The sequence below is a fragment of the Chrysochloris asiatica genome, unplaced genomic scaffold, assembly GCF_000296735.1.
Source record: "Chrysochloris asiatica unplaced genomic scaffold, ChrAsi1.0 scaffold00097, whole genome shotgun sequence".
Classification (NCBI taxonomy): domain Eukaryota; kingdom Metazoa; phylum Chordata; class Mammalia; order Afrosoricida; family Chrysochloridae; genus Chrysochloris; species Chrysochloris asiatica.
In genome coordinates, this window is record NW_006408615.1 from 5,001,663 (window position 1) to 5,029,164 (window position 27,502).

The 27,502-nt window shown below is 44.1% G+C and overlaps 1 protein-coding gene across 1 annotated transcript in view; it reads right to left on the minus strand.

Moving 5' to 3' along the window:
- The window catches only part of PPARA (peroxisome proliferator-activated receptor alpha), a 34,737-nt gene extending 10,566 nt beyond the window's left edge, over positions 1-24,171 (minus strand). The window contains exons 1-4 of the mRNA XM_006866831.1: positions 23,964-24,171; positions 16,371-16,531; positions 13,696-13,834; positions 12,269-12,471 (exon numbers count right to left, since the gene is read on the minus strand). Coding sequence (XP_006866893.1) covers positions 12,269-12,471; positions 13,696-13,834; positions 16,371-16,531; positions 23,964-24,171 — 711 coding nt within the window. The remainder of the gene's footprint in view (positions 1-12,268; positions 12,472-13,695; positions 13,835-16,370; positions 16,532-23,963) is intronic.
- Between the last annotated feature and the right edge of the window lie 3,331 nt (positions 24,172-27,502).

Below are 27,502 nucleotides of genomic sequence, written 5' to 3' on the forward strand. Positions count from 1 at the left end.
GGGAAAGGGGGAAATAATGTTAAGATGCTTGACTGTCTTTGAAATCTTAGTTTCCCTGGCATACCATTATAAAATAGAGACTTGAGGGGGAGAGAAAGGAATAGCCAGAAATATCACTATAGAAAGCTTATAAGCCCATCTTCTGCCTATAACTGATTGGAATACCTAAAATGGGGCTACAACATGCCCAGTGAAGGAGGCTTCCTGTGCAGCCTCTGTATTACATAAGACTATAGGTGGAATCCTGAACCCCATCCAGAATCTTCTGAGGTGGGAAATTTCCACTTGAAAGGACAAGCAGACCAGCCTGGAGCGGCTAGAGGAACAGAAGATACTTCTTGAAAGAAAGACTGACAGGAAAAATACATAACAATAATGGCAGACCTACTGACTACTACAAGAACAAGCAAGGTGCTCACCCAGGAGACATCAAGGCAAGTGGTCGGGTCCTCTCAGAGCAAACCCCCTTCCAAGACTAAGACTCAAGAGGAATATATGCTCTGATTGGTGACCACGTTTATCACCAATAAGGGGAAGTGAGGGAAAAACAGCAATGAAGCTGCGAGCTAAGCCCTACAACGTCCTATAGACTCCTGTGAACTTGGGTGGAAACTGGTTGGCCAGCAGTGTGGGAGGACTTAGGGACTCTTAGGCCAGAGTCAGTGACATAACCACAGAGGACTAGAGTGGAGAGTGAAAGGTCCAGCTTCGTATGTCCAGAAGAGAGGGCATATGCACAAGAACACCCACACTTGTAGATAATACCCACTTGACCCAGCTTCAATGACTGGATGATCAGAGCTCAACTAGAAGAAGAAAGAACTTGACCTACACCTATGGAGGCAGTAGCTCAAAAGAGGGAACAAATCTTTACGAGGATCACTTCTATCCCCTCCACACACAGAGTAGACAGAGATGGGCAACATGGATATTGGCTACCCAAAGGGGTGGGTGGCTACCCAAAGGGGTGGGAGGCTACAAAGGCAAGAAGTGACTGGCTTACAAGCTTTCAAGAGGGAACCTAGATCCAGAAGGTGCAGAGGAAGGTAGAATCTCCACTGAGTAGTATCCAACCTGTCTGTGCGGGGCTGATGAAAGGAGATGTGGATAGGTCTCTTGTGATACAATAGTGAATAATTGTTATCAGGACTGATAGTGAGGGTTGGAAATGTAAAGGTAGATATTTTGTAGCAAGGAGGGGAGTGATTTACTTTTCAGTCTAGGAGAGGAGGTCCCTGGGACCATCAAGGGAGATTAGCGGCGTGCGGGACCCTACCCAGAGAAGCAGTGACGCCAGAGATGAAGGCAGAGATGATGATGTGGAGAGATGGAGCGGCTGAGAACTTTAGACCCAGAGAGGGAGAGGAGCTGTGGGCTGACGGCCGGAGGGCAGGCTTGTAGTGTATACCCTTTGGTTGGTTGATGATGCATGGAGGGGATTGTAACCATGGCAATGAAACAATATACAATAGGATGAATGTAAAGCTAATGTTCTCCCATGTAAACTATCATATAATAAAACATTAAAAAGAAAGAGAATTAAGACGAAATAAGGATGTTTTCATATAAAGGAAAACTAAGAGAATTCTTTGCAGCAGATCTGCACTATAAGAACGGTTAAAAGGCATTCTTCGGGCTGAAGGTGAATGATCCAAACGAAAAAAATTAAATCCAATGTCACCAAGTCAATTCTCACAGTGATCCTATAAAGGCCAGAGAGAACTGCTCTTTAGGGTTTCTGAGGCTGTCAATCTTTATAGGGGCAGGCAGCCTCATCTTCCTCCAGAGAAGTGGCTGACTGGTTTAAACCAAAGAATTTGTGGTGAGCAGCCCAAGGCTTAACCCACAAAAATTCCAAACTTTCAGGAAGGAATGAAGAACATCCTACATATAAAAATAATCTTGCTGGCACCTAAAAAACAACCAAAAAACAGTGTCCTCCTAACTCCCTAAATGTCATTGTGTGTCCTCAAGTTGATTCTGACTCATGGCGACACCACGCGACAGAGGAGAACTGCCCCTAGTTTCCTGGGTTATAATGTTCACGGGAGGAGACGGCCAGGTCTTTCTTCCGTGGAAAGGCTGGTGGATTTGGATCAATGACCTTTCAGCTAATAGTGGAGAACTTAACCATGGTGCTATCAGGGTTCCGTAACATCAGACTTGTTGTTAAATGCTATCAAGTCATTTCCAACTCACAGTGACTCTGAACAGGGTTGCTGAGGAATGACTGGTGGGTTTGAATTGCCATCAGTCTAGTTCTTACCCAACAGTGCCACACCAAAACTCCATAAAACCAGGTTTGGTGTTCTTAAGTGCCTTCAAGTCAGTTCCAACTCATAGCAACACTGTATTATGTTTTCAAGGTTTTTCAGATCTTTTCGGGAACAGAAAATCTCTTCTTTCTCCCGAGAAGCAGCTGGTGGGCTTGAACCACGGACCATGCGGTTTAAAGGCCAGCGCTTATCGTACGGAGCCACTGCACTCCCCCAAACCAGGGTGTTGTTGTTGAGTGCCACCGAGTTGGTTCCGACTCATAGCGACCCTATATAGGGTTTCTGAGGAGCGGCTGGCGAGTTTGGACCACCAATATTGTGGTTCAAACTAGCCTTGCGGTCCAGTACATTATCTACACAAGCTAAGCTACCCTAAACTAAAAAGAACAAACCCCCCCAAAATAACAACTTTTTAATCCATTAGGGGTAACATTTCACTTAAAACTGTTAAAAACAAACACACCCTATAGAAAAACTATTGCCAAATGAAGGAGCCTGGTAACTTGGTGGGTTATAAGCTGGGCTGTTAACTGCGAGGTCAGTAGTTCGAATCTACCAGCCGTTTTGTGGGAGAAAGATGAGGCTTTCTGCTCCTGTAAAAACTTACAGCCTCAAAAACCCTATACAGGGTTGCTACGGCACACAAGCACCACCACCAGTGTCAAATTGATGGCGTCATTCTCAATTTCTAAGCTCAGGAGGTAACTGGATGGTGACTATAAATCTTTTAAGCTAAGATTTGGTATTTATGGCAACGAACTGCTAATGTAAACATTAGAGCCAGACTCCGATCCTAAACTCACTAATAATCAACCTAACTGTTCCTAAGTTTTCTTTTAAATAATAAAACATTCCCATCATTTGATGTGACCGGTGGTGTTCCACAGAGGAAGTCCTATAATGTAAATGACTCAATTCCTTGAATGCTACAGAGGAAATCTTCAGGAAGCTGTGAATCAGGCAAGACAGCCATGAGGGACCAGGCCAGTGTAACTTTCAGTTAAAACGTTCAACAAAACAAGGCAGGAATCATAACTATTTTCTTATTCTGAAGATATTGCTAAGAACGTCGTAAACTTGTGAAACAAGGTTGTGCTTTATGCCATAGACACTAAGGTTTCAGAAACCCGACATGGGAGAAAAGAATGTTGTTTCAAGCTGGATAGACGCCTCTCGGCCCTTTGGTAACCTTAACCAAAACTCGAATTTCACATCTAGACTCTTACTGCAAAGGCAATCTTTTCCCCAGAGTTTTAGTTTTAATCTTAGATCTTTCTGCAGCTATTTGGAAGCATCTCCAATATATAGTTAGTGTTAAGTGCTGTTGAGTCAGTTCCGATTCACAGCGATCCTGTACAGGGTTTCTGAGGCTGTAAATCTTTATAGGAGCAGAAAGTCTCTTCTTTTTTCCCTACGAGCAGTTGGTGGATTCAAATGTCTGACCTTGTGATTCGCCACCCAATGTATAATCCACTACGCCACCAGGCTCCAAATGTTGGAGTCCTGGTGTGGTGCTGTAAGATAAGCGCTAGACTGCTAACCACAAGGTTGGCAGTTCAAACCCACCTTGTAAACCTAATACATGGTCACTTCAGAACTGACTCGAAGGCACTTAACAACAACAGCAAAAAGTTAAGGCTTGTCCCTGTGATTTCTTTCATACAACAGAAAACACTATGGCAGTATACGAGTTCGAACACCCTGGAGACACGCTGCCTTGTTTCAACCTTGGCTCCCCCAATTCCCTGACCAGTTCTTAAATCTATGTGCCTTAGTTGGGATAATAAATATATCTCTCAAATGATGGTCCAAGTTATTAAGTCTGTATGTGTACAACATAGTGTCTGGCAATTAGTAAGCATTAAAAAACGTTAGCTATTATTAACATCATGATTGTCATTTCTAGAAGCCATTTCTCTTCCAAGTTTCCCTTCCTGGAGGCCTTGGTCATTTCCCAGCTCCCAAGTGTCCCTGTTCTAGTGGGCTGTGCAAACTCAGCCATCAATTCTGTAACATTCTGAAGCAAATCACAGAGCAAATGCTAAACTGTCACGAGTATCACAGCTCTGTCTTGTAACCTTACCCTAATGTTGAGTCCTGATGTGGTGTTGAGTCCTGGGATAAAGCACAGGACTGTAAGGTCAGTGGTTCAAGCTTACCACTTCGCTCCTCGGAAACTCTACACAGTGTCATTAGGAGTCAGAAACAACTTGAAGGCACTTCACAACAACAACAACAACAACAACGTTGTTAAGGAGTCCTGGTGTGGAGCTTTAGGATAAGAACAGGATTGCTAACTGCAAGGTCGGCGGTTCAAACCCATCTGCCGCTCCTTGGAAACCCTATACAGGGTCGCTAGGAATTGGACCTGACTTGATGACACTTTGCAACAATGTGGTTAAATAGGAAAATAAGGAAGACAATTTTAAATTTCAGGAATTTAAAGACTCCACTCAAAAGTTAGGATTCCTAGAGACAGAATTCTTACATATGCTGTTGCACATGGTATTCTGGGTAAGAGGGACCGTGCTATCTCGGGAGAAGAGAATGCAATTTTATTACTGTGCTAACTTGATTTTAAGTATTCTGCCTCACAGCAAGTCAAAGCTCAGGCTTAAAGAACAGGAACTTGTAGGATGGATTGGAGAAACAGGGCGGAGGTTGGTGGCTATGTGCCGTGGAGTCAATCCCGACTCATAGTGACCCTACATAGGGTTTTTTTTTTTTAATTAAATGTTTTTATTTTGCATTGAGTGAAAGTTTACAGGGCACATCATCAGCTTCACATTCAACCATTCATATAGCTTGTTTCATTACATTGATTATTATCCCCGCTATATATCATCAGTTTACAGTGTTTCTCTCTATCCTCTTTAGCTTTTTTTTTTTTTTTGGATGGGGGGGGACTTGGCTTTTTGGAATTTACAGTCTCGGCTTTTAGGGGAGGTTTTTACATTTATCTGTGGATATCCAGGGCTCACGTATGAGATTACTAACAAGCATTACTGAATAATCAGATGAGGGACAGTTTGTTATGTCTACTAGGTGGCTAGAGTCTGATCCTCAGAGCCTATGGTTTGGACGGTCAACAACGCTTGAGCCCACAGGGGCTTGGCCTCCTGACCGGGTTTGTGCTGTCTGCATCTGAGTCCTCCTTTTTTATTGATTGTTTAAGGGACGCTGCCAGTCTTAGGTTGTTGTTGTTGTTGTTAAGTGCCTTTGAGTCGGTTCCGACCCATAGCGACCCTGTACAGGGTTTCCGAGGGTGTAAATCTTTACGGGAGTAGAAAGCCTCATCTTTCTCCCGCGGAGCAGCTGGTAGTTTCGAACCACTGACCTTAAGGTTCACAGCCCGATTCGTAACCATAGGTGGTCAGTGCGAATTCCTCAGTCTTACCAGTCATTGAGACTCATTGCAGCATGGCAATGGCTCTGTCCCACCTACATAGGGTTTTAAGGCTGTAAATCTTTATGGGAACAGAAAGCCTCAGCTCTATCCCCTGGAGTGGCTTGGTAGACTAGAACTGCTGACCTTGTGTGAGTTAACAGCCCAAGTGGTAACCCAAAAGCTCCTCAACTACAGAAAAAAAAATATATTTTTTCCAAATTACTGGATTTTTCTATGTATCAACTGTTGTTGTTGTTGAGTGCTGTGGATATGGTTCCAACTCACAGCGACCCTGTATAGGGTTTCCAAGGAGCAGTTGGCGGGTTTGAACTGCCAACCTTGTGATGTGCAGTCCAGGGATGATCCTACAGGACCACACCAGAAGTCCCTAAGAACCAAGAGAACTTAAAACCTGCTCTCACCAGGCAGATTCCAACTCACAGTGACCCTACAGAACCAAGTAGGACGGCTCCTACATTTCTAATACTGTAAATCATTATGGGAGCAGGCTGCCTCATGGGTCTCCGGTGGAGTGGCTGGTGGATTTGAACTGCTAACCATGGGACTAGTAGTCCACTGTTTATCTCACTGCACCACCAGGGCTCCTTTTCTAAGGAAACTCAGCAGAAATAAAGATGTTAAACTAAAGAATTCTGTGGTCAAAAACAAAACAAAACAAAAAAAACCCAACCAAATTGAGAAATACTGAGTTAAACAAAGTTCTTCAGACATTGTTTATGTGGGTCCTTCTGGGACTCTCTGACGTGGCACTGAGGATCTTCAGGAACGGGGACGGAGTAAACGGTGGTTCCAAGTGCTCCGATTACACAACTACGTCCTCTTTTAGGAGGACATCTCATACGGTTAGTCAGCGCCGGCTACCTAATGTGCAGGAGCCCAGGGCAAGAAAAAAATGCAAGCCCCCTGGTCAAAAATGAGGAAGAATTTAAGATGGTGACAGCAGAGCATGAAATCAAGGAGCCGTGGGTGACTGCACAGACTGTCCTCACATGGAACTGGCCCAGGACGAGTATTTTGTAAAATACATTCTTGTCAAGGGGACTTAAATGCTAACAGCGATCCCTTGGGATTTTCTAAAAGCTAGCCTTATTTAATAAGCAAATTAATGGAGAACCATTGAAATAGAAAACAAATGCTTTGCATTAAGAAAGTTAATGCTTATTAAAGCTAACCAGAAATTTCTTAACTACCCCATATAGAAGAGTAGAGCTGTCGACACCATAGGGTTTTATAAGCTGTAAGCGTAGTGGTTACGAATCAGGCTGCTAACCTCAGGGTCAGCAGTTCGAAACTACCAGCTGTTCCGTGGGAGAAAGATGAGGCTTTCTGCTCCCGTAAAGATTTACAGCCTCGGAAACCCTGTACAGGGTCGTTATGAGTCGGAACCGACTCCACGGCACTTAACAACAACAACAACAACAATCTTTACCATGGACTGGCAGAAGAGAGTCTTGGAAGAAGGACTCGTATCCTCAGATACAAGGATGGTCAGACTCTAGGTTATATGTTTTGGACATGTCATCAGGAGGGATCAGTCCCTGGAGCAAGATATCATGCTTGGTAAAGCGGAGGGTCAGTGAAAAAGAGGAAGACCCCCAAATAGATGGATGGGCACAGTAGTCGCGGCAGTGGGTACATGCAAACACAGAACAATTGTGCAGATGGCTCAGGGCTGGGCAGTGTTTTGTTCTGTTGTACACAGGGTCTCTGAGTCGGAACTGATTTGATGGCACATAACAACAACAACAATCCTTATGGGAACAGATTATCAAGTCTTTCTCCCATGGAACTGCTGAGGGGTTCGACAAACCTAACTTTTGCTTAGGAGCCAAGCGCTTAAGCACTGTGCCACCAGGCTTCCTCCATTGAAATAAAGTTGATGATGGCACCTGATACCGACAAACAGAAATTTTATAATAAAACACATCTGAAAATTCATCCAACTTTATTGACCAATATTACTGATAAGATTATTATTAAGGAGAACCACAAGATAGTTATGGTTAGGTAAGGAACAGCAACAAAAAAGATTATTTAAAAAAAAAATCCGCACAGCTTCCAGCTTCTACCTGATTCAGGAATGTGCCTTTAATACTCACGTCTGAATACGAACATGCGTGATACCACAAAAGCTCATGGGAGAGCTGAGGTCTCGGTTCCCGACACCTCTCCATGCCAAAGCCAGAAGCTTACCCTGTCTGACTGGTGAGCGGTTGTCTTTGCCCACCCCTGACCATATTCCATGTGTTTTCATATTACTTAGAAGATTTTCATCTCCAACATTTCAACAGCATCTTCTAGGAAACTTAGGCAGCTGCCTTCTCTCAAAACACCTGAACTATGGATTATTGGTTACAATTACTTTGGATGAAATTATTAAATAAGCGGCTGGTAATGCTGACTACACATTTCTAGAAATAGAAAATATTATGTATGATTTTCAATAGAAAACCAACTTATGACATAGGCTTAATATTTGACAAGGCAGCAGGCAAAATCCCGAAATGTGCAGGTGGTATCCATCTAAAGAAGCAAAGCCAATCCAAGATAGCACCACGTAAGTTACTTTTATTCCAAAGATCCTGAAACATTAAGAATAATGGAATTCTTTTTTCAAAATTGGTTTTAAAAACCAGTAGTAGCCAAATGTCAAAATTTGTCTCTCTGACTCACTTTTTTTTGTTTTTTGGCAAAACCTTTTGGTTTTACTTTTTTCATCCTGATTTGCATACCAGGCTGGCTACAAGTGACTCATGGTGGTTGGTTGGTTGGTGATGTGCCGTGGAGTCGATCGTGACTCAGAGCAACCCTGCACAGGGTTTCTGAGGCTGTAAATCTTTACAGGAGCAGAAAGCCTCATCTTTCTCCCGTGGAACTGCTGGCAGTTTCAAACTGCTGACCTTTAAGTTTGCAGCCTGATTCGTAACCACTACACTACCAAGTGACTCACAGTTTTGTCTAAAATTCAACAGTATTAGCAAAGGGAAATGATTTCCCACAAAAGCACTAAAGATAAGCCCCCAAATTCTGAGCAACAGAAATCAGAGCTTTGAAATAAAGCTATGATGTCCTCAAGTTACTCATTTGACTGGTAAATTCTGTTATGTGTGCCAGATGATACAGAAATCAACCCAAAACACCTCCCAAAGTCTGCTTTAAACCAAACAACAGTTTAGTGTAACCAATAAAGCAGGTCTGCCTTGAACCTTATGTTCTTCTCAGAACTATGTGGAGTCCTGGTGCGGTGCTGGGGGAGAAGGCACTGGACTGCAAGGCCAGTGGTTCAAACTTCGATTCAGAGCTGACTCAATGGTACTTATCAAGCTGACAAAGGTCGGCTGGGGGCCTTCGAATCACTTCTGACTCACAGCGACCCTGGACGTACAGGGTTTCCAAGGTTGTCAGTCTTTATGGGAGAAGAAAGCCTCATCTGTCTCCCAGGGAGAGGCTGGTGGGCCTCGAACTACTAATCTTGTGGCTAGCAGCCTAATGCGTTACCCACTATTCCAAAAGTCAAAAACAGGAAGGTTAGGGGCCAGAGAGTAGATGTGAATGGGCGGGTGACAATGGATACAACACTGAGAAAGAACGAATGTCATCGTGTCACTGGGAAATCACTGAGTTGGCATATGTTCAGTTGTGTGCCCTTTCAACAATAGCAATAAAATAAGTTTAGAAAATGAGAACAAAAATTTACAAGCAAAATTTTCATTGCAGTATGATGGACAAAAGAAAAACCTGTAGCAAGCTAAAAAAAACCCTGAAATAAAACAGTAAAATATTACATTGTTCTCACCTTATACTTGCCTTGATTCTAACTGAACACCCACACTCATTTTTCAGAGGTGAGCTACCTTTGAAAATCACAATGAGCTAAGTGTGGGGGACAGTAAGCAAGTGCATTGTGTGTGAGACTCTGTGTGTATGAGTGAGAAATGGAGTATGTTTGTGAAAATGTGTGTGTATTTATGACAGTGTGAGTGTATAAATGTGTGAGAATTTGTGTGTGAGGAACTGTGTGTGAGTAATTTGTGTGTGAGGAATTGTGTGTGAGAACTTGTGTGTGAATGTGTGAGGAATTGTGTGTGAGAACTTGTGTGTGAATATGTGAGGAATTGTGTGTGAGAATTTATGTGTGAATGTGTGAGGAATTATGTGTGAGTGTGTGAGGAATTGTGTGTGAGAATATGTGAGGAATTGTGAGTGTATTTGAGAGAGTGAGTTTTAGGAGTATGTTTGCATGCATGAGCACACATGAGTGTGACAGAAAGTGTGCGTGAGAGTATATGAGTGTGCAAAAGTGAAAAACTGTGTGAGTGTGTGCGTTTTGAGTGTATTAGATTATGGGCAAGAGTGTGTGTAAGAGCATGTTTGTAAGAGTGTGTGTGTGAGAGACAGTGTGTTCGGGGCTGAGCTCCCAAAACATCACAAGACAGACACAGATTTCATTAACACTCCTCACATCACATTTTCATGTGGCCTTTTTGTATGACCACATCTGATTGTCAGGCTGATCATACCTCCTCCTGCCTCTAGGCACCCCTCAGAGGTGGAGGTGCTGAGTATAGTTAACACCAAACTCATCCTTCCCACAAAGCCTCCCCAGGGCCACAGATGTTACAGAAAGCAGCCTCCACTTCCCCCCAAATTACTGTGTTGTCTCGGGTTGGAACGTTCATGAAATGATTGGTGACTAGCGGGGTCATTTAATACAGATCAGGTCCCTGGACGGGGCTCCTCAGCAGGCATGCCTAGTAGCTTTCTAACTTGTGTCTGAGACACAGAATATGGCCCTCTGATGTCTCTTGTGTTCATGAAACCAGAGTGCACACAGACATTAGCTAGGCTGCTGCGTGCTGGGTGTGTGTGTGTGTGTGTACCACCGCTGAAGCTTTTCTAGCCTGAGCTACACAGAGAAGTTGAGACTGTGCTCCCACACGGCAAGTGGTGAGCAGCCGGCAGGCAGGGTGGCAGGAGAGCCAGATCTCCTGTGTCCTTGAGTGCAGACAAGGACACCAGCGGTGGAAGAAGCCGGCCAATGTACTCTCATGCAATGAGCCTCCACCCCAACAGGGGGCGCTGCCTGTGAGCCTGGCGCTGGGTGCCCTGAGAGTATGGAGGCCTTGTTTTCATTAGACAGTTAACCCCAATGCTAACCATTCTTTATTTCCGCAAGATGGCAATGACAAATAGCCTCCTCTCTGAGAGTACCTGGTAAGCGCATTCTCACCACCTGCCTGTGGGCTTCCTGTGCAAACCAAATTCACACTGAACAGGAATGTTTTGTTAAAGATGTTTCAGATTCCTTTCCATTCTTAAAAATCCAAGGGAGACAGAAGACCTCAAACACGTGTTTTTGTTACCCTAATTTTGGTGTGTGCTTTCCACTCTAGTGAGAAGAAAGGGTTCTAATCTGTCCCTGTCTCTGGGGCCTGCCCACCATGGGTCATCTAATGTGGGTGTAGTTTTACTAATTGAATAGATTTTGCTTGAACCCTTCTAAAATGTCTCAGTGCATTTAATTGGAAAATACACTGACTCAGTTAAAATGAGGTCTGGTCTGTTCATGAAAGTAAGTAGCTTGTGAAATACTTTATTTTCCTCTGATTAAAAATTCCACTTCATAATTCCCAATAAGAATGGTTTGAAACTAGTTATTAGCACAAGTTAAACTTGTTTGGCCATGTTCATAGGAAAAAGGCAAAATAGCTTTATTCACCAACCTGAGGCTGTCCCTCTCTTTGAAGGCAGCTCTGAAGTTGAGTTCGATTTTGGAGGAGACTTATTTAACTATGGGGGTGGAGCAGCGTGCTTTGGGCTGGTAGGTGGCAAAGTGTAGGAGGGTCCCTGAAGGGCATTCTTAGTTGGTTCCCACTGAAAAGGTACAGAAAAGCCTCAAAAAAGACAATCCAGTTTCTGAAAACAAACAGCATTTTCTAAGACTTGTGATGTCACAGAAAAAAGCGAGTGAGAGGGGCCAGGGGTGCCTGGGAAGAGAGAGTAGTTTTAGGAGAAAAGAACACACTATGAGTAGGGAGTGAATCCCTTCATATTTTGGCCTTAAAATATGGATTTTTTTAAAAAATGCACTTAAGTGGCCCCTGTGAATGGTAAGCTACTGACTAGCTTTTTTGGGTGTGTTAATTACACAGTCATGATAATCACTTGGTTGCTCCAAGCAGGCCATACCCAGAGAAGGACTTTATGCTTAAGATGGAGAATCCATGACAAAGAGACAGACCTTCACTGAAGTAAGTACGTTGGCATGGTGACTTAATGAGCACAGGACCGGACAGGGCTTTGTTCTGTTGCACACAGGGTCGCTATGAGTTGGAAATGTTGTGATGGCACCTCACAATACAACAACAACAACAATACCAAGATGGGAGCTGTTAGTAAGCTGCATTTTAGAGTCTGGGAAGGAAATCTTTCAAGGGCCCTTGTCTTCAGTTTGCCTCTGGCATACACATGACTTTCTCAACATTTAGTACACATGTTCTCGAGCCTTCTTTACGACCGCAGTTGTCAGGGTGTTAATGGGACACTTCAGTGGCTACAATAAAACAGCGGCAAAAACACCTACTGGATTGTTGCTGGCTTTTCCTGCAAGGATGACTCTGGCTTTGACCTTGTTCATGTTAAAGTTCTTCAAGTAGGCCTCATAAATTCTCTTGGCAAGAGATTTGAGATCTGCAGTTTCAGAATCTTCTACATCATGGTCACATGTAAGAATTTCTGCTTTCAATTTTGCTTTTTCGGACCTTGGCATTCGTCCAAAACGAATTGCTGGGGGGTGAAGGGGGGGGAGATGGAATAATGGGAAACAAACAGAAATGAACAACACCACAGTGGTGGAGGCAGTACAAACGATGACTAATGGTTGAATGACAAGCTCAAACCATGAGTTAAACTAACTAATGAAACAAGCTACAGGAAAGGTAAAATTCATTTCTCATTGCTAGTCAACATCCCCTTACAGGAAAAAAGGAAAAATCTCCATAAATCGTATATATATTCTTTTTCTACAAAAGTTTAAAAGGTTAACACCATTATTCATTCCCCTTGTGGTGCTGTAGGATAAGCACTAGACTGCTAATCACAAGGTCCACAGTTCCATGTCACCAGCTGTTCCATGGGAGAAAGATGAGGCTTTCTGCTCCCATAAAGATTTACAGCCTTGGAAACGCTGTACAGGGTCGCTGTGAGTTGGAACCGACTTTTGGGTACATAATTGATCCTTTAAGTTAAGAGGATGAATCTACAAAATAACACTTTTTCTTTTTCCAGCAGATATGGATGTAATTCTAGTGAACTAATTATTTTACATTTTGCTTCACATAGTCATTTGTGATTGTTAGTTACCAGAAAGTGTATCTTCTGACTCATGTGACACCATTTGTGTACAGCAGAATTGCTCCAGTAGAATTGCATTAAAGGGGTTTCAAGGCTGTGACGTCTCAGAAGCAGATAAGCATGCCTGTCTCCCAAGGTGCCTTCTGGGTGGGTTAGAACCTCCAACCTTTCAGCTAGTAGTCTAGTGCTTAACCACTTGCACCACCCCAGAATTCCAACACACATCACCTTCTACAATTAGTGCATGAAAGAAAATAATTGAATTTATAATATGAGGGAACTTCAAAAAGTTTGTAGAAAAATTCCATTATCTTTTCATTCCATTTTTCCAAGAATTTTTTGAAGTCCCCTTGTATAGCAAAATGTTCAGCATGACACACACTTCCTAAGTAGGATCTGAACATCACATGATCCTGTGATTTCCAATTGGTTTCAGAATCTTCACCAAGCTCTTACCATTAGAGGTGCCAACGATAATTCCAAGCTCTTTGAGATTTCCACCGTCTTAGGTGGTTACGATTATAAAACGATCAAGGCATTCAACATGAGACCACAGTTATTTTAAATCCATCCTCTCTCACCCCGCGCCCCCTGCCCCTCGAACAGGGAGGGCGGGCAGAGGGATGGACGGGGAGGAAAGGTACTGGTCTTACCTACCGTTATGTGACATCCCCACCGAAAGGCACTTGTGGAAACGACAATATTGGCACTTGTTTCGATTCTTTTTCTGAATCTTGCAACTACGATCACATTTGTCGTAAACCAGCTTTAGCCGAATGGTTCGACGAAAAAAACCCTGTGAGGTAAACGTACGGTAGATTAGAGGTCATGGGCCACCTGTCACTCATGGCCTTATTCCTAATGCTGGTCTCTCCTGATAGGAATGACATTTGGAGAATTAGTTCTTCCAACAAAGCTGATGTCAAGACAAACTGAACATCTTGAATTTATTAACACTGGAGGAAAGAAAATAACGTGGCTTACTGCAAAGTAATTTCAATATGTCTATCTGACTTCTTGTAATTGTTAATTGCCATCGAGTTGGTTTTGCTCACAGCAAACCTGTATAGGTTTTCCAAGGACTGGCTGATAGGTATGAACTGCTGACCTTGTGGCGAGCATCTGGGGCTACACTTAAGCAGGAACTATGACAGTTTTCCAAAGAATTCCTTAGCCCCAAAATAAGATTTAAAACAAACGCAACTTTTTCCTGTTATGTGACACAGCCTTATGTGTGATTAAAACTTTCTAGAAAATTCTGAAGAAGAATATTAATTCCCTAGAAAAACAAATTAAACTCATGTAGGAGTTTCTACTTGCTCTGAGTTGGTTCCAACGCTATGAGTCAGAGCTGGCAGCACGTGACAACAACCTTCCTATCAGGAGTCCTGGTTTGGTTCTGTAGGATCAGCACTGGACTGCCAACACCGTAAGGCAGGCAGTTCAAACCCACCAGCCATTCTTCATAAAACAGCTGCTGGGTTTGAACTGGTGATCTTGCTGTTACCAGTCCAGTGCTGATCCCACAGCGCCACATTTAGAATGGGGGGGTCAGAATGGCTCCATAGCCATTCATTAATGTCAATGAATTGAAAATACACAATTGTTGAATTGTTGTATGTTTTGCTATGTGTATTTTCAGCATCAAATAAAAAAATTTTTTTTATAAACTTAAAATAAAAAAAAAGCCAAAACCAGTATAAACTCCTTCATGAGTTTCCTAACCATATGCTTTATAGTAAATCTAATTCATTTTCTGCAGGATTATGATCTAAAATCTTATGTTCAGTTTTGGTTTTGTAGACTTCATAATAAAGCTACTCATAACTGGGTAAATGTTAAGATTCTCTTATAAAGCAAAAAAATTATTCACAAAAAAAGTGGATTTCTTTTCACTTTGTTTTTTAAGAAGACTTCAGTGGATAGTTTTGGTTTGTGGTTTAAAGATGATCTCAGGGCAATAGTTTAGGGAGTCATAGAGCTTCAATGGTTTCAGAAAGTCTAAATTCCATTAGATCTTGAAATTCTGTTACACATTTCCCCCTTTTGATCAGGATTCTATAGAATCCTTGATAAACATGTCCAGTAAAGGTTTGCTTTGGAATTTTGCCCTCTTTGCTTTTAAACCATTCTGGCTGACCTACATGAGGAGACAGCAGTTTCTTGGCATGAAAGAAGGTTGATATCCTCGCAAGCTTGGTGGTTCAAGCTCACCAGCTGTTCCTCGGAAACCCTATACGGGGTTGCTATGAGTTGGAACCAACTTGACGGCATTCAACAACAGTAACAACATAAAGGAGGTTGGCCCAGAACCTAAGGGATTAGAAGAGGAAGGGTGAGAAGAGAGAACCTTTAGCCTGACGGTACAGGATGTTCCGGCTAAAGTGGTGATTCTACCTGCCGGCCAGGCGTTGGGAACCAGGTTTGGGGTCAGGGAAAATGTGTGCTGTGGCATTTCCCAAAAGTCACTGTACTCTTCGACACCCAGCAGGAGCAATGGTGGGCATTTCTGACTTGAACCAAACGTCTAGATGGGCTACGCTGCCTGTATATTTTGTACATAAAGCACCTAAGCTGTAAAAGGAACAGAATATTCAAAGCCTGTGACCCAGAAGACATCAGGGATGCAATAGAGTGTGCGATTCTCCTCATCCTTGTGCTGGTAAACCACAGGGGGATCAATGGTGCCATGACCAGACCAGAGATTCAACCTCGTGGACTCAGGATCCAGAGGTCTGGTCTGGGGTCCGGCAGCTCTTCTCACGAATTAGTATGAGGCAGATGCACATGTGTGGTCCCCAGCTCTGGGGGAGTGGTCCTAGATGTGCATGGAAGAACAGTCAGAGGGTCGGGATGTGTCAAGGTTCAGCTGTGGGCTCTGTCCTGGCCTGGCTGTCTTCTGTGGGGTCCTGAACATGGTACTACATCTGGAGGATCTGGAGGATCCGGAGAGAAAACGGGCAAAGGCTCTTTGATTTTGTATACACATGAAGGGCTTGTTTGTAATGTCGTGTATTTGTTTTCACACCTTACTGTGGCGTTGCAAGATCTGTACTGAACTGCTAACCACAAGGACGGTGGTTCAAACCCACAAACCACTCCTTGGAAACCCTATAGAGGGCTGCTCTGAGTCAGAACTGACTCGATGACACTTCACAACGTCAGTTATTCACAAAGCATCTGTAGAGAGAAGTGGCTCTTTCAGGCTGGTGTCCTATCAATGACTTTTAGCAGACGTCTTTTGCAATGACAGACATTTGCATATATGCTAAAAGGCAATCCCCAAGAGACACTGGGACCGCCACCCCCTTCTCCTCTGGGGTGCAATGTACCTTGCAGCCTTCGCAGGCGTGCACCCCATAGTGGTAGCCGGAGGCCTTGTCCCCGCAGATCCTGCACTCAATGTTCAGTGCTCCGCTGGGTGGCTCCTCAGCACTGCCAGGAACCACAGGATAGTTAACAGACGAAGGGCTGGAAGCTGGGGAGAGAGTATCTGGGGAAGAGAGGATAGAGCCGTGTGTCTTCAAGGAACTGCCGTCCTGCGTCTAGTCCAGGCTGAAGAGAAAAAAGACTTTGCGCATGAGGTATGTGGCGTATGAGGGAGGCAGCTCGTCTGCAGTGGGTCCATCCTCTCCTTTGTCCTTGCCCCTCTGACTGCTGTTGAGTGGACAACCCTAAAGCCCACATGTTCTTGTTCCTGTTGAGCTACCTCCTGGGTTTTGGGTCAGAATCTGTGGTGGTCTCACAGATACCTCTACCTGAGGGGCTCCCTCAGTCCCCCTGCCTGCCCTGACATGCCCCACACAGGATTCATGCTTGCTTCATTCGCTCAGCTCCTAGGCTGAGCGAATTATTAACTCAGCAAACGGCACCAGAACAAAGTCTAACAACCCATGTGGGCAACGCCAGAAGAACTATCCATGAATAGAAAAGAAAAAAAGTGAAGTTGAACTTTATCAAAATGAAAAATGTCTACTTTGCAAAGGACACTGTGAAGAATGAAAAATTAAGTCATTGGCTTCTTGTTGCTAAGTGCGGTTGAGTTGGTTCAGCCTCATAGCAACCGACCCTATCTAGGGTTTCTGAGGAGCTGCTGGTGGGCTTCAACCGTCGACCTTGCAGTTAGCAGCCCAAACCAGGACTCCAAAACTACAATTTACTATATGGAAACACACAGGATGAGATTAGGGGCAGATTAGACACTGCAGAAGAAGAGACTTGGAGAGACTCCTAAACTTGAAGACAGCAAAAGGAACTGCTCCAAACAAAACACTGTCAAACGGACTGGGGAAGGAGGCAAAGAATGCAGTTCTAGTGAACAACAGGATAGCCATGAAGTGGTCAAATGCACATACAACTGAAGTTACCAAAAGCGTGAGGAAGACGGGAGAACAGGGAAATACTTAACATTTTCCAAATTTGATAAAAACAACAGACTCCCTGATGCCAGAAGCTCAATGAATCTCAAGCACCACCACAAAAGACATGAAAAAAGCATGAAAGCATATTATAATAGAACTACTTAAAATCAATCATAAAGAGAAAGGCATCATGCTTGGTAAAGTGGAGGGTCAGTGAGACAGAGGAAGACCTCCAATGAAACGGATTGGCACCCTGGCAGCCCCAAAGATTGTGGGGCTGGTGCAGGACCGTTCTGTTGTGCATAAGGTCGTTACAGGTGGGAACCGACTCGACGGCACCTTACAACAAGTGATAAAAAACAGATTTTCAGGCAGACAACTAAAAAGGACAAAAATGGGGAAGGCAGCAAATGTCCTGTTAGCAAAGTAGCAGAGAGTGGGCTGAATTTTAAAGCAGCGATGGAGGGCGGGAGGACCCGTCAATCTAGAATTATATACCCCTTGTAAATATCTTTAATAAAGGAAGGCAAAAAGGAAGATCTTTTCAGACACAGAGACACTGAAAGAATTAGTAACCAGCAGACTGGCATTACAAGAAATCTTTTAAGTCAGAAGAAGAATGACAACAGATAGAAACCTGGATTTATAGCAAGGAATAACAAATACAAGAAAAGGTACTTATGTGGATTGTGTTGTTATTTGCTACAAGTTGGTTCTGGCTCATAGTGACCCAACGTGCACCAGAATGAAATACTGCCCGGTCCTGTGCCAGCCCCACAATCTTGCCTATGTTTGAACCCGCTGTTGTATGCCCTCCAACCTGAGGGGCTCATCTTCTGGCACCGTACCAGACAGTTTGCAGTGGCCAATCGCTGGAAACGGAATGGCCTGCCTCTTCCTTCTTCCTAGTCTACCCTAATCTGGAAGCTGAGAACTGTCCACAAGGGTGACCCTGCTGGTATCTGAAATACCAGCACCACAGCAAGATGCAAACCACCACAGGATGACAAACTGACAGATGAATGGTGGGTTCTGTGAGTAAATATAAGAATGATTTTATTATTTAAATCTCTTAGAAAGATAATGGACTGTGTAGAGCAAAAATAATAGTGTATCTTGTGAGGCTTGTAACACAGTTTAGAAATAAAAATTATATGACAACGATACCGCAGAAGCCCAGAGGGGCAAAGCAGCAGAATGTTGCTGTGAGGTTCTTACACCATGCACAAAGTGGTTATTACTTCCACATCACTAGAAACCCTAAAGCCACCACTAAACTAGATAAAGTAAGCAAAGAATATCCAAGGAAAGCTCAAAAAAAATTCAATTAATCCAAGACAGAAAAATAGGAACTAGGGGACAATATTCAGATGGGCCCAAAAGAGGACAAATTGTAAGACAACAGGTTTAAATTACACCATAATATAAAGCTATAATTAGGGTAAAAGCAAAAGACTAGAAAAAGATATACCATATAAATACCTGTCAAAAGAAAGCTACAGTGGCTATATTAAAATCAGACAAAGTAGTGTATAGAACAAAGTAAAGGGGCCAGTTCATCAACAGGATATTGTTGTGATGTGCCATCGAGTCAGTACTGACTCAGTGAGCCTCGACAGAGTTTCTAAGGAGCGGCTGGTGGGTTTGAACCACCGACCTTGCAGTTAGCAGTGCAGAGCTTATTCTATAATGCCATACACCAGAACTCCCAAGAGGATATGCAGCAATCCCAAATGTGTATGGACCTAGTAACAAAGCTTCAAAATGCGTAAAGCAAAAGTAGACAGACGTGAGAGCACAAATAGACAAGCCCACGATTACAACCGGAGATTTCAACATCCCTCTCTCAACAACTGAGGAAAGAAGGCAGAGCGTAGTAAAAATATGGACTATTTGAAAAACAGTATCAATCAATTTGATCTAATTGACATTTGTACATGGAACACTCCATTTAATAACAGGAGAAAATATATTCTTTCCAAGGATATACACAACACTGACCAAGATAGGATTTTTCTAGGCCATCATACAAGTCTCGATAAATTTTCAAAGGTTTAAAGTATAGCAAGTTTTCTCACCACAATGAAATCACAGTAGATACTAATAACAGAAACAGATTATGGAAAACGCTCAAGTATTTGGAAAGCCCACAATGCACTTTTAATTTGAAAAGTCAATTATTCATGGGTTTAAGGAAATCAAAAAGTATTCTGAAATGAATGGAACTGAAGATGAATTAAGTATCTGTGGTAGCAGAGTCAGTGGCGTGGCCACAGAGGACTAGAGTGGAAAGGGAAGCGTCCAGCTGATAGGAAGAGAGGGTATATGCACAAGAACACCCACACTTACAGAAAATACCCAGTTGACCTGGCCCTGGTGACTGGATGATCAGAGCTCAACCAGGAGATGAAAGAAGAGGAAAAAAAGAGTAAACTGATACAATTTGACCAATACCTATGGATGCAGTAACTCAAAAGAGGGAACAAATCCTTACAGCAAGAATCATTCCCACCCCCTCCACACACAGAGTAGACAGAGATGGGCAACTTGGACATTGGCTACCCAAATGGGGGAGGGGGGGACGACTACAAAGGCAAGACGTGACTGGCTTACAAGCTTTCAAGAGGGGACCTAGAGCCAGGGGGCCTGGAGGAAGGCAGACTCTCCAGTGAGTAGTATCTGTCTAGGCGGAGCTGATGAAATGAAATACAGATGGGTCTCTTGTGATACAATAGTGAATAACTGTCATCAGGACTGATTGTGAGGGTTGGAAATGTAAAGGTAGATGTTTTATAGCAAGGAAGGGAGTGATTAACTCTCCAGTCTAGGAGCGGAGGTCCCTAGGACCATCAAGGGAGAAGAGCTGAGAGAGGGACCCTACCCAGAGAAGCAGAGATAGAGGCAGAGACAATGACGTGGAATGATGAAGTGGCTGGGGACTTTGGATCCAGAGAGGGAGAGGGACTGTGTGCTGAAGACTGGGGGTGGGGTGGGGGGGGGGGGGGGAGTATAGGTATACCCTTTGGTTGGTTGATGATGCATGGAGGGGATTGGAACCATGGCAATGAAATGATATACAATAAAATGAATGTAAAACTAATGTTCTCTCATGTAAACTATCACATAATTCACAATAAAACATTAAAAAAAAAATCTGTGGTAGATGCTAAATGAATACATAGTTGGAAATGTGTAACACTAAAGGTCTAGAAAAGGAAAAAAAAAAAAAAAACTTTCAAAGCAATGACCTCTAATATCTTGAATGTTGTTGTTGTTAAGTGCCATTGAGTTGGTTGTAACCCATAGCCACCCTGTATATAGGGTTTCTGAGGAGCAGCTGGTGAGCTTGAACCACTGACCTTGCAGTTCATATGGCTTTGCAGTCCGGCATGTTAACCCACAGCACCACAGCAGGACTAGAAGAATTAATGCTTTTGAGTTATGGTGTTGGAGAATATTGAAAGTGTAGTCAGAGTGCTCCTTGGAGGCCAGGATGGCCACACTTCGTCTCTCATACTTCGGACAATTCATATTGTCAGGAGGGACCAGTCTCTGGAGAAGGATAGCATGTTTGGTAAGGTGGAGGGTCAGAGAAAAGGAAGAAGACCCCCAGTGAGATGGATTGGCAAAGTGGCAGCATCAATGGGCTGAAGAGTGGTTAACAATTGTGAGATTGGCCCAGGACCGGGCAGTGTTTCGTTCTGTTGTGCACAGGGGTCACTAGGGGTCGGTATTGACTCAATAGAGCACCTACCAACAGTATCTTGAATGGTGTCCTGCTGTGGCGCTGTGGGACTGCAATAGCGGTTTGAATCTCAAAACCAATGGTTCAAGCTCACCTATGCAGGGTCACTGTGAGTCAGAACTGACTCGATGGCACTTAATAACAACAACAACAACAACAACATCTTGACTACGACTTCTGGTGTGGTACTGTAGGATCAGCCCTGGACTGTAAACCAAAAGGTCAGCATTTCAAACTTACTTGCTGCTCCTTAGAAACCCAATACAGGTCGCTATGAGTTGGAACTGACTTAACCGCAAGGTCACCAGTTTGAAACTACCAGCTAGAAAGATGAGGCTTTCTGCTCTTGTAAAGATTTACAGCCTCGGAAACCCTGTACAGGGTCGCTATGGGTCGGAACCGACTTGACGGCACTTCACAATGACATCTTGAATTTGAATTTCTCTAATTTTTTATAAATTGCAGTCTATTGGTCTTTCATATTCTAGCTATTATTTGTCATTAAATACTTCATGTTTTTGATGCTACTATATAAATGCTATATTTTTATTTCACCATATGCTTGTTCACTGGTATAGACAGAAAGGTGATTTCTCTATACTGAATTTCTCTACACCTTCTCAGGAGGGCACTGGGATGTGAACACTGTTAGTCACTTGTACAATAGTGCATGTTCATCTTCACTAATAAAACGCCACAATGTCTGGTCTTTGAGATCTGACAGAAATGGAATTCTACTGAATCCATCCTTCTTAAACGGGTTTATTTTCATTCCCCATTGTTTTTCAGGTGGGTTCATGTAGATGCAAGAGGAGTGCGATCCTGGGGGCAGTGGTGGTTCCATGATAGAATTCTCTCCCTTCATGTGGGCCATGAAGGTTTGAGTCTCAGCCGCCTCATGCGCACTTGCTAACTGGAGGTCATGGAGGCTTGAGTGTCACTACCTTCTAAACACGTCTCAGTGGAGGTCTTCCAGACTAAGACACATACACAAGAAACACCCGATGATCTACTGTAGGAAATCAGCCCATGAAAATCCTATGAGGGTGACAAGGTCCGATCTGTAAGACATCACTCTTCCACTGTCCACGGAACCTCCATGATGTGGGGCCACCTTCATGGCAGCCAACCACAGTGGTTCCACTCTATGAATCTCACAATGTATCCATTTGTCTCTGATGAACACTTCACCTGTCTTTGGTTCCAGCTCAAAGGTGTATCCTCACATACACCTCCTCGTATACAGCGGGGGTCTCTCTGGACTTGTGAGTACTCTCCCCATACCCTCTCCATACAGGGTTTGTCAGTGAACACGCCCCCAGCTTCACCGAAGCTAGAGCGCACTCATCCAGATGAGCTTCTTGGCGTTGCAATAAGCAAGAGAAGAAAGTTGGGGTGAAACACTCTCCAGGCCAAGAATCCAGCCTCGGGGAAGGCTGAAACCCTCCCACCAGATGGTACAGATTGAATCCTTCTCTCTGGATTCCCCAACAGCCCCCTGGATTCCACCATCAAGAGTCCAAAACCACACACAACTTGTTCATCCACCTACCAGCTACTCTTCATGGCTCATTCAAATCCAAGTCCTTCAATCCCAACCAATGACCCACTTCCACCAAGGAGCCCTGTGGAGTCAGGTCTACTTCAGACAGAACTTTCTTCAAATGAGGCTGTAATTTACACACCATCCTGGGCGGGCATCAATGCTGCTTAGAAAGATGAACTCTTTCACGATCTCTTCTCTCCCAGTGACACCGGATGGAGGTTGCCTGAGTAAACTCTACGGTTGATGGCTTTCTGTCTACTTTGTCTCGGTGCAAATAGTGAATATGCTCAGCTGCTAACTGAATGGTTGACAGCCCACACAACTTCTAAGTGATCATATTTTTAAAACTGAAACCATGTAACTCAAACCAAAGACATTTTTTACAGTGTTCTGACAGACATAACTTTCAGGATTCATTCCCTTGTTTTTAATGCTTCTACAGATTTCAATGAACAAAAGCGACTTGTTTCTGAAAGTGAAATGCCGTATGCTATGAAAAGCATATACGTGGACTTTCTGAAGGATTGTAAAATTGTATTTGTATCTCACTATCATCAAGAAACAGGAGAATTGGAGGTTTCAAACCTTTAAAAAAAAGTCATTTGCTAACCAAAACAATAGATCACTTTTTATTTTCCTTTTTGCGCAACAGTTGTAAAAACATGCAGTATTCTAACTTGTTAAAAATTACGGAAATTTTATCATCAATATGATACTAAGAGATGTTATTCAGTCTAAGTTAAATAGCATTCTCAGCTGAGTAATTAGTGGTTTTCTAATATCTAAAAACTCATTATTTACTATACAAATTTTACGTGGCACCTGGCTGGTGATGTACTTCTGAACAGCCCATCACTGAAAACCCTGTGAGCACAGTTCTACTCTGGCACACGTTGGGTTGCCAGGGGTAGAGTTGACTTGGTGTTCACTGGCTTTTGCCTTGCCTGACACCTGACACAATTCTTAATGCAAGACAGGAAGTACATAGATGATCAGTATAAACTTTTATATGAAAAAAAGTCATTTTCTATGACACCAGGGGACTCTGCTGTAAAGAAATACATGCTGACAACATTTTAAAAAACTCAGCTGCCTTACTTGGCTTTCAAGAATTCTTTGATGTGGGTACACCTAAACATTTCCAAGTCATGCAACTGAGGGTGAAGATTTTCCCGCAGAAACATGTGATTTTATTTTCCTCCTAAAGGAAATATGATGTTCTTTAAACCAAACACATTTCTGAACCAAGCTTTCTAGGAAGCAAGCCACTCACCTGTAATAACAGAGCCATCGGAGCCTGGGCCGCTTCCTAAATACTGATAATCTGTGAAACTAAAGCTCCCGGAGCAATCCTCACCAATGCACTGTGAAATCTCCTGAACATTGCCAATTTCCTGTAGGAATTCGTCAGACAGCGGACTCTCCAAGTCATCAGCCTCGAGTGGGGACAGAGGGCAAATGGGGCTTTCTGTGTCCACCATCTTGATTAGACAGCGCTGGTCACACCACTGAACGCCAGTCTGTGGGTGGAAAAGAAAGGAGAGCTCAACTGACAAATGGGGACATGACTTCAGTTCAATTCAAACCGTGTCAACTGCCGAAGACGGGGTTGAATTCATGATCTAAGGAGCAACGCTGTTTTTCTCTGCCTGACTCTTGGCAAGTACACTGAAAAAACAGAATCCTGAAGCCACTCAGTATTTCAGGAGCCTAAGTCACCTGTTTGTTTCTGAGGACCTTCTTTGTGTTGTTCCAGGCAACAGCAGGGGACCCTTTCCGATGGGGAGACAGACGGGACTGGTGTGCAGTGTCTGAGGTGATGAGAAGGGGTGGGGAGTGGGACACGAGGCAGGGTGATGGGAGATGTCCTGGGAAAGAATGTGCAGGAGAAACGAGAAGCATTACCACGGCCTGAGGTAGGAGCACATGGATGAGGAGACCACTGAGGCTCGGATGTCGAGGTACAGGGAGATCCAGTGAGCCTGCACACGGGGTGCGAAAGCCACTCTCATATGATCGTCTGTGCCCTTTGGTGCCACCCAACACCCACTGCCATCAAGTTGACTCCAACTGATAGCCACCCTATAAAATACTTACTGATGAAGGTCAAAGAGCACAGCCTTCACTATAGGTTGCATCTCAATGTAAAGAAAGCACAAATCCTCACCACTGGACCAATAAAGAACACCCACAAAAATGGAAAAAGATAGAAACTGTCAAAAACTTCATTCTGCTCAGCTCAATCATCAACACTCATGGAAGCAGCAGTCAAGAAATCAAACAACATGCTGCCTTAGGCAAATCTGCTGCACAAGACCTCTGTAACGTGTTCAAGAGCAAAGATGTCAGTCAGTTTGAGGACTAAGGTGCACCTGACCCAAGCCATGGTATTTTCAATACCTTCATAAGCATGCTAAAGTTGGACTGTGAATAAGGAAGACTAGAAGAATTGATGCTTTTGAGTTACGGCATTGGAAGAGAATAGTGAATACTGAAAGCACCATGGGCTGCCAAAGAACCAATAGATGTGTGTTTGGAAGAAGTGCAGCCAGAGTGCTCCTTGGGGGCCAGGATGGCCAAACTTCGTCTCTCATACTTCAGACATATTGTCAGGAGGGACCCGGAGAAGGATATCATGTTGGTAAAGTGGAGGGTCAGAGAAAAAGTGGAAGACCCCCAGCAAGATGGATTGGCACAGTGGTGGCAATGATGGGCTTAGGCACAGCAACAATTGTGAGGGTGGCCCAGGACTGGGCAGTGTTTTCTTCTGTTGTGCATCGGGTCGCTGTGAGTTGGTACTGACTTGACAGCAACTAGCAATAGGATAGAGTAGAACTGCCCCATGGGGTTTCCAAGGCTGACAATCTTTACAGAAGCAGCCGGCCTCATCTGTCTCTTGTAGAGTGTGGCTGGTGGGTTCAAACCCCTGTCTTTTCAGTTAGCAGCCCAATGAAAACCAACTACACCACCAAGACTCCTTGTGGCAATCACAGCATGTAGTTACTCCTGACGATTTCTGTCCAATACCAGAAAGATGGTTACCTGTGCTTTAGTGACTACACAAAGGCTTTCGAGTGTATGGATCATGACAAGCTATGGACAACATTGCCAAGTATGAGGATTCCGGAACACTTGATTGTGCTCATGAGGAATCGAATCTGTACATGGACCAAAAGGCAGTTGTTTAAACAGAACATGGGAACACTGAATGGCTTCAAATTAAGAAAGGTGTGCGACAGGGTCGTATTCTTTCCCCATACTTATTCCTGACAATTACTGTTCAGTAACAAACCCCTTCAGAGCCCTGGGTGCAGCGGTCAACAGAAAGGTGGGCGGTATGAGTGGAGCCGCAGCCCCTTGAGAGACAGATGGGGCAGTCTGCCCCTGTAAAGATAACAGTCCCGGACATCCCATGGGGCAGCTCTCCTCAAGGGTCACTATGGGCTGGAACGGACTGGCCAGCAGCAGGGCTGGTAAGAGTTTAACAATTTTTTGTGAAGTTAAAAAATTTACAGAGACAAGTCCCAGACAATGCTGGGCAGTTTCAATTGGCAAGCGAGGCACTCCCTCCACGCACAGAGGTTGGTCCTTGTCTTGCTTTTGCTCAAACACTTCTTACGACTTCCTGTGATGTCCCAACTCCACCTAGAGTCCTCAGACTCATGGTGACCCTCCACAACATGTTCCTAATCTGATCCCTCGGCTCCTAAGGGAGCCCAGCAAATCCGCATGATTGCATTTCTGGGCTCGGGCTCACCTGTCCTATGACCCTTCCCCATCTTTGACCATCTTGGGATCTTGCTCCTCATCCCTCAGCCTGGCTGAGCCACTAAACATGAGTTTCTTTTGTCACCTCATTCAAGGATTTGGAATGTGTCTACACTGTCCTTGTACTTCCCTGTTGCTTTGAAAGAATACTGTGTTGTTGGGAACTGTCGAGTCACTTTCAGCTCAGAGCGACCCCACACACAACAGAACGAAACTCCACCCGGTCCTGCGTCACCCTCAGAACTGTTAGGTTTGAGCCCACTGCTGCTGCCACTGTGCCAAGCCATCCCAATGGGGGTCTTCCTCTTTCCAGCTGATCCTCCACTTTATGTCCTTCTGCAGGGACTGGTCCCTCCAAGATACGTGAGACTTATGTGAAGAAACATCAGTCTCGGTGAGGAGTAAACATGATGAAATCCTTTGTAAAGTGGGGTCATCATAGCCTGTCCTCTGGCCAGAGAGATCGGCTTTCTCGTAAATCAGTGAACACACCAGTCCTTTCTGGTTCCCAATGAGGACAGATAAGCGGTGGCTTTGAACGTTTCCCCCAGCGACAGACAGCCAAGGCCACATGGGCATATCCTGTGACCTATGTGCCCTGGTGTCCCAGCACACGCTGGCCTCCCAGAGCAGACATGCTAGGGGAAATCCCGCCTCTCCGTTCCACACCCACATCATACAGCCAGTGCCCCATTCCCCGAGAAGAGCAAACCATGCAAGGTCGTTCCTGGCAGCGTCTTTCACTCCAAATCTGAGGACACTGAGAGTTCAGTAGCAGAATCTCACCTCCCACACAGGCAGGGAACCCGGGTTTGAGTCCCAGCCAATGTACTTCCTGAATAGCCACCACCTGACTGCTAGTGGACGGTTGTGTCTTGTTAGCTGACCTGGTTTCAGCAGAGCTTTCAGACTAAGATGGACTAAGGAGAAGGGTCTGGTGATCTACTTAAAACACCAGTCAACAGAAACCCTACGGATCAGAACCATGTCTGAAACCTGTAGTGTTTAATTCATTGTGTATGGGGTCACCAGGAGTTCGTGTCA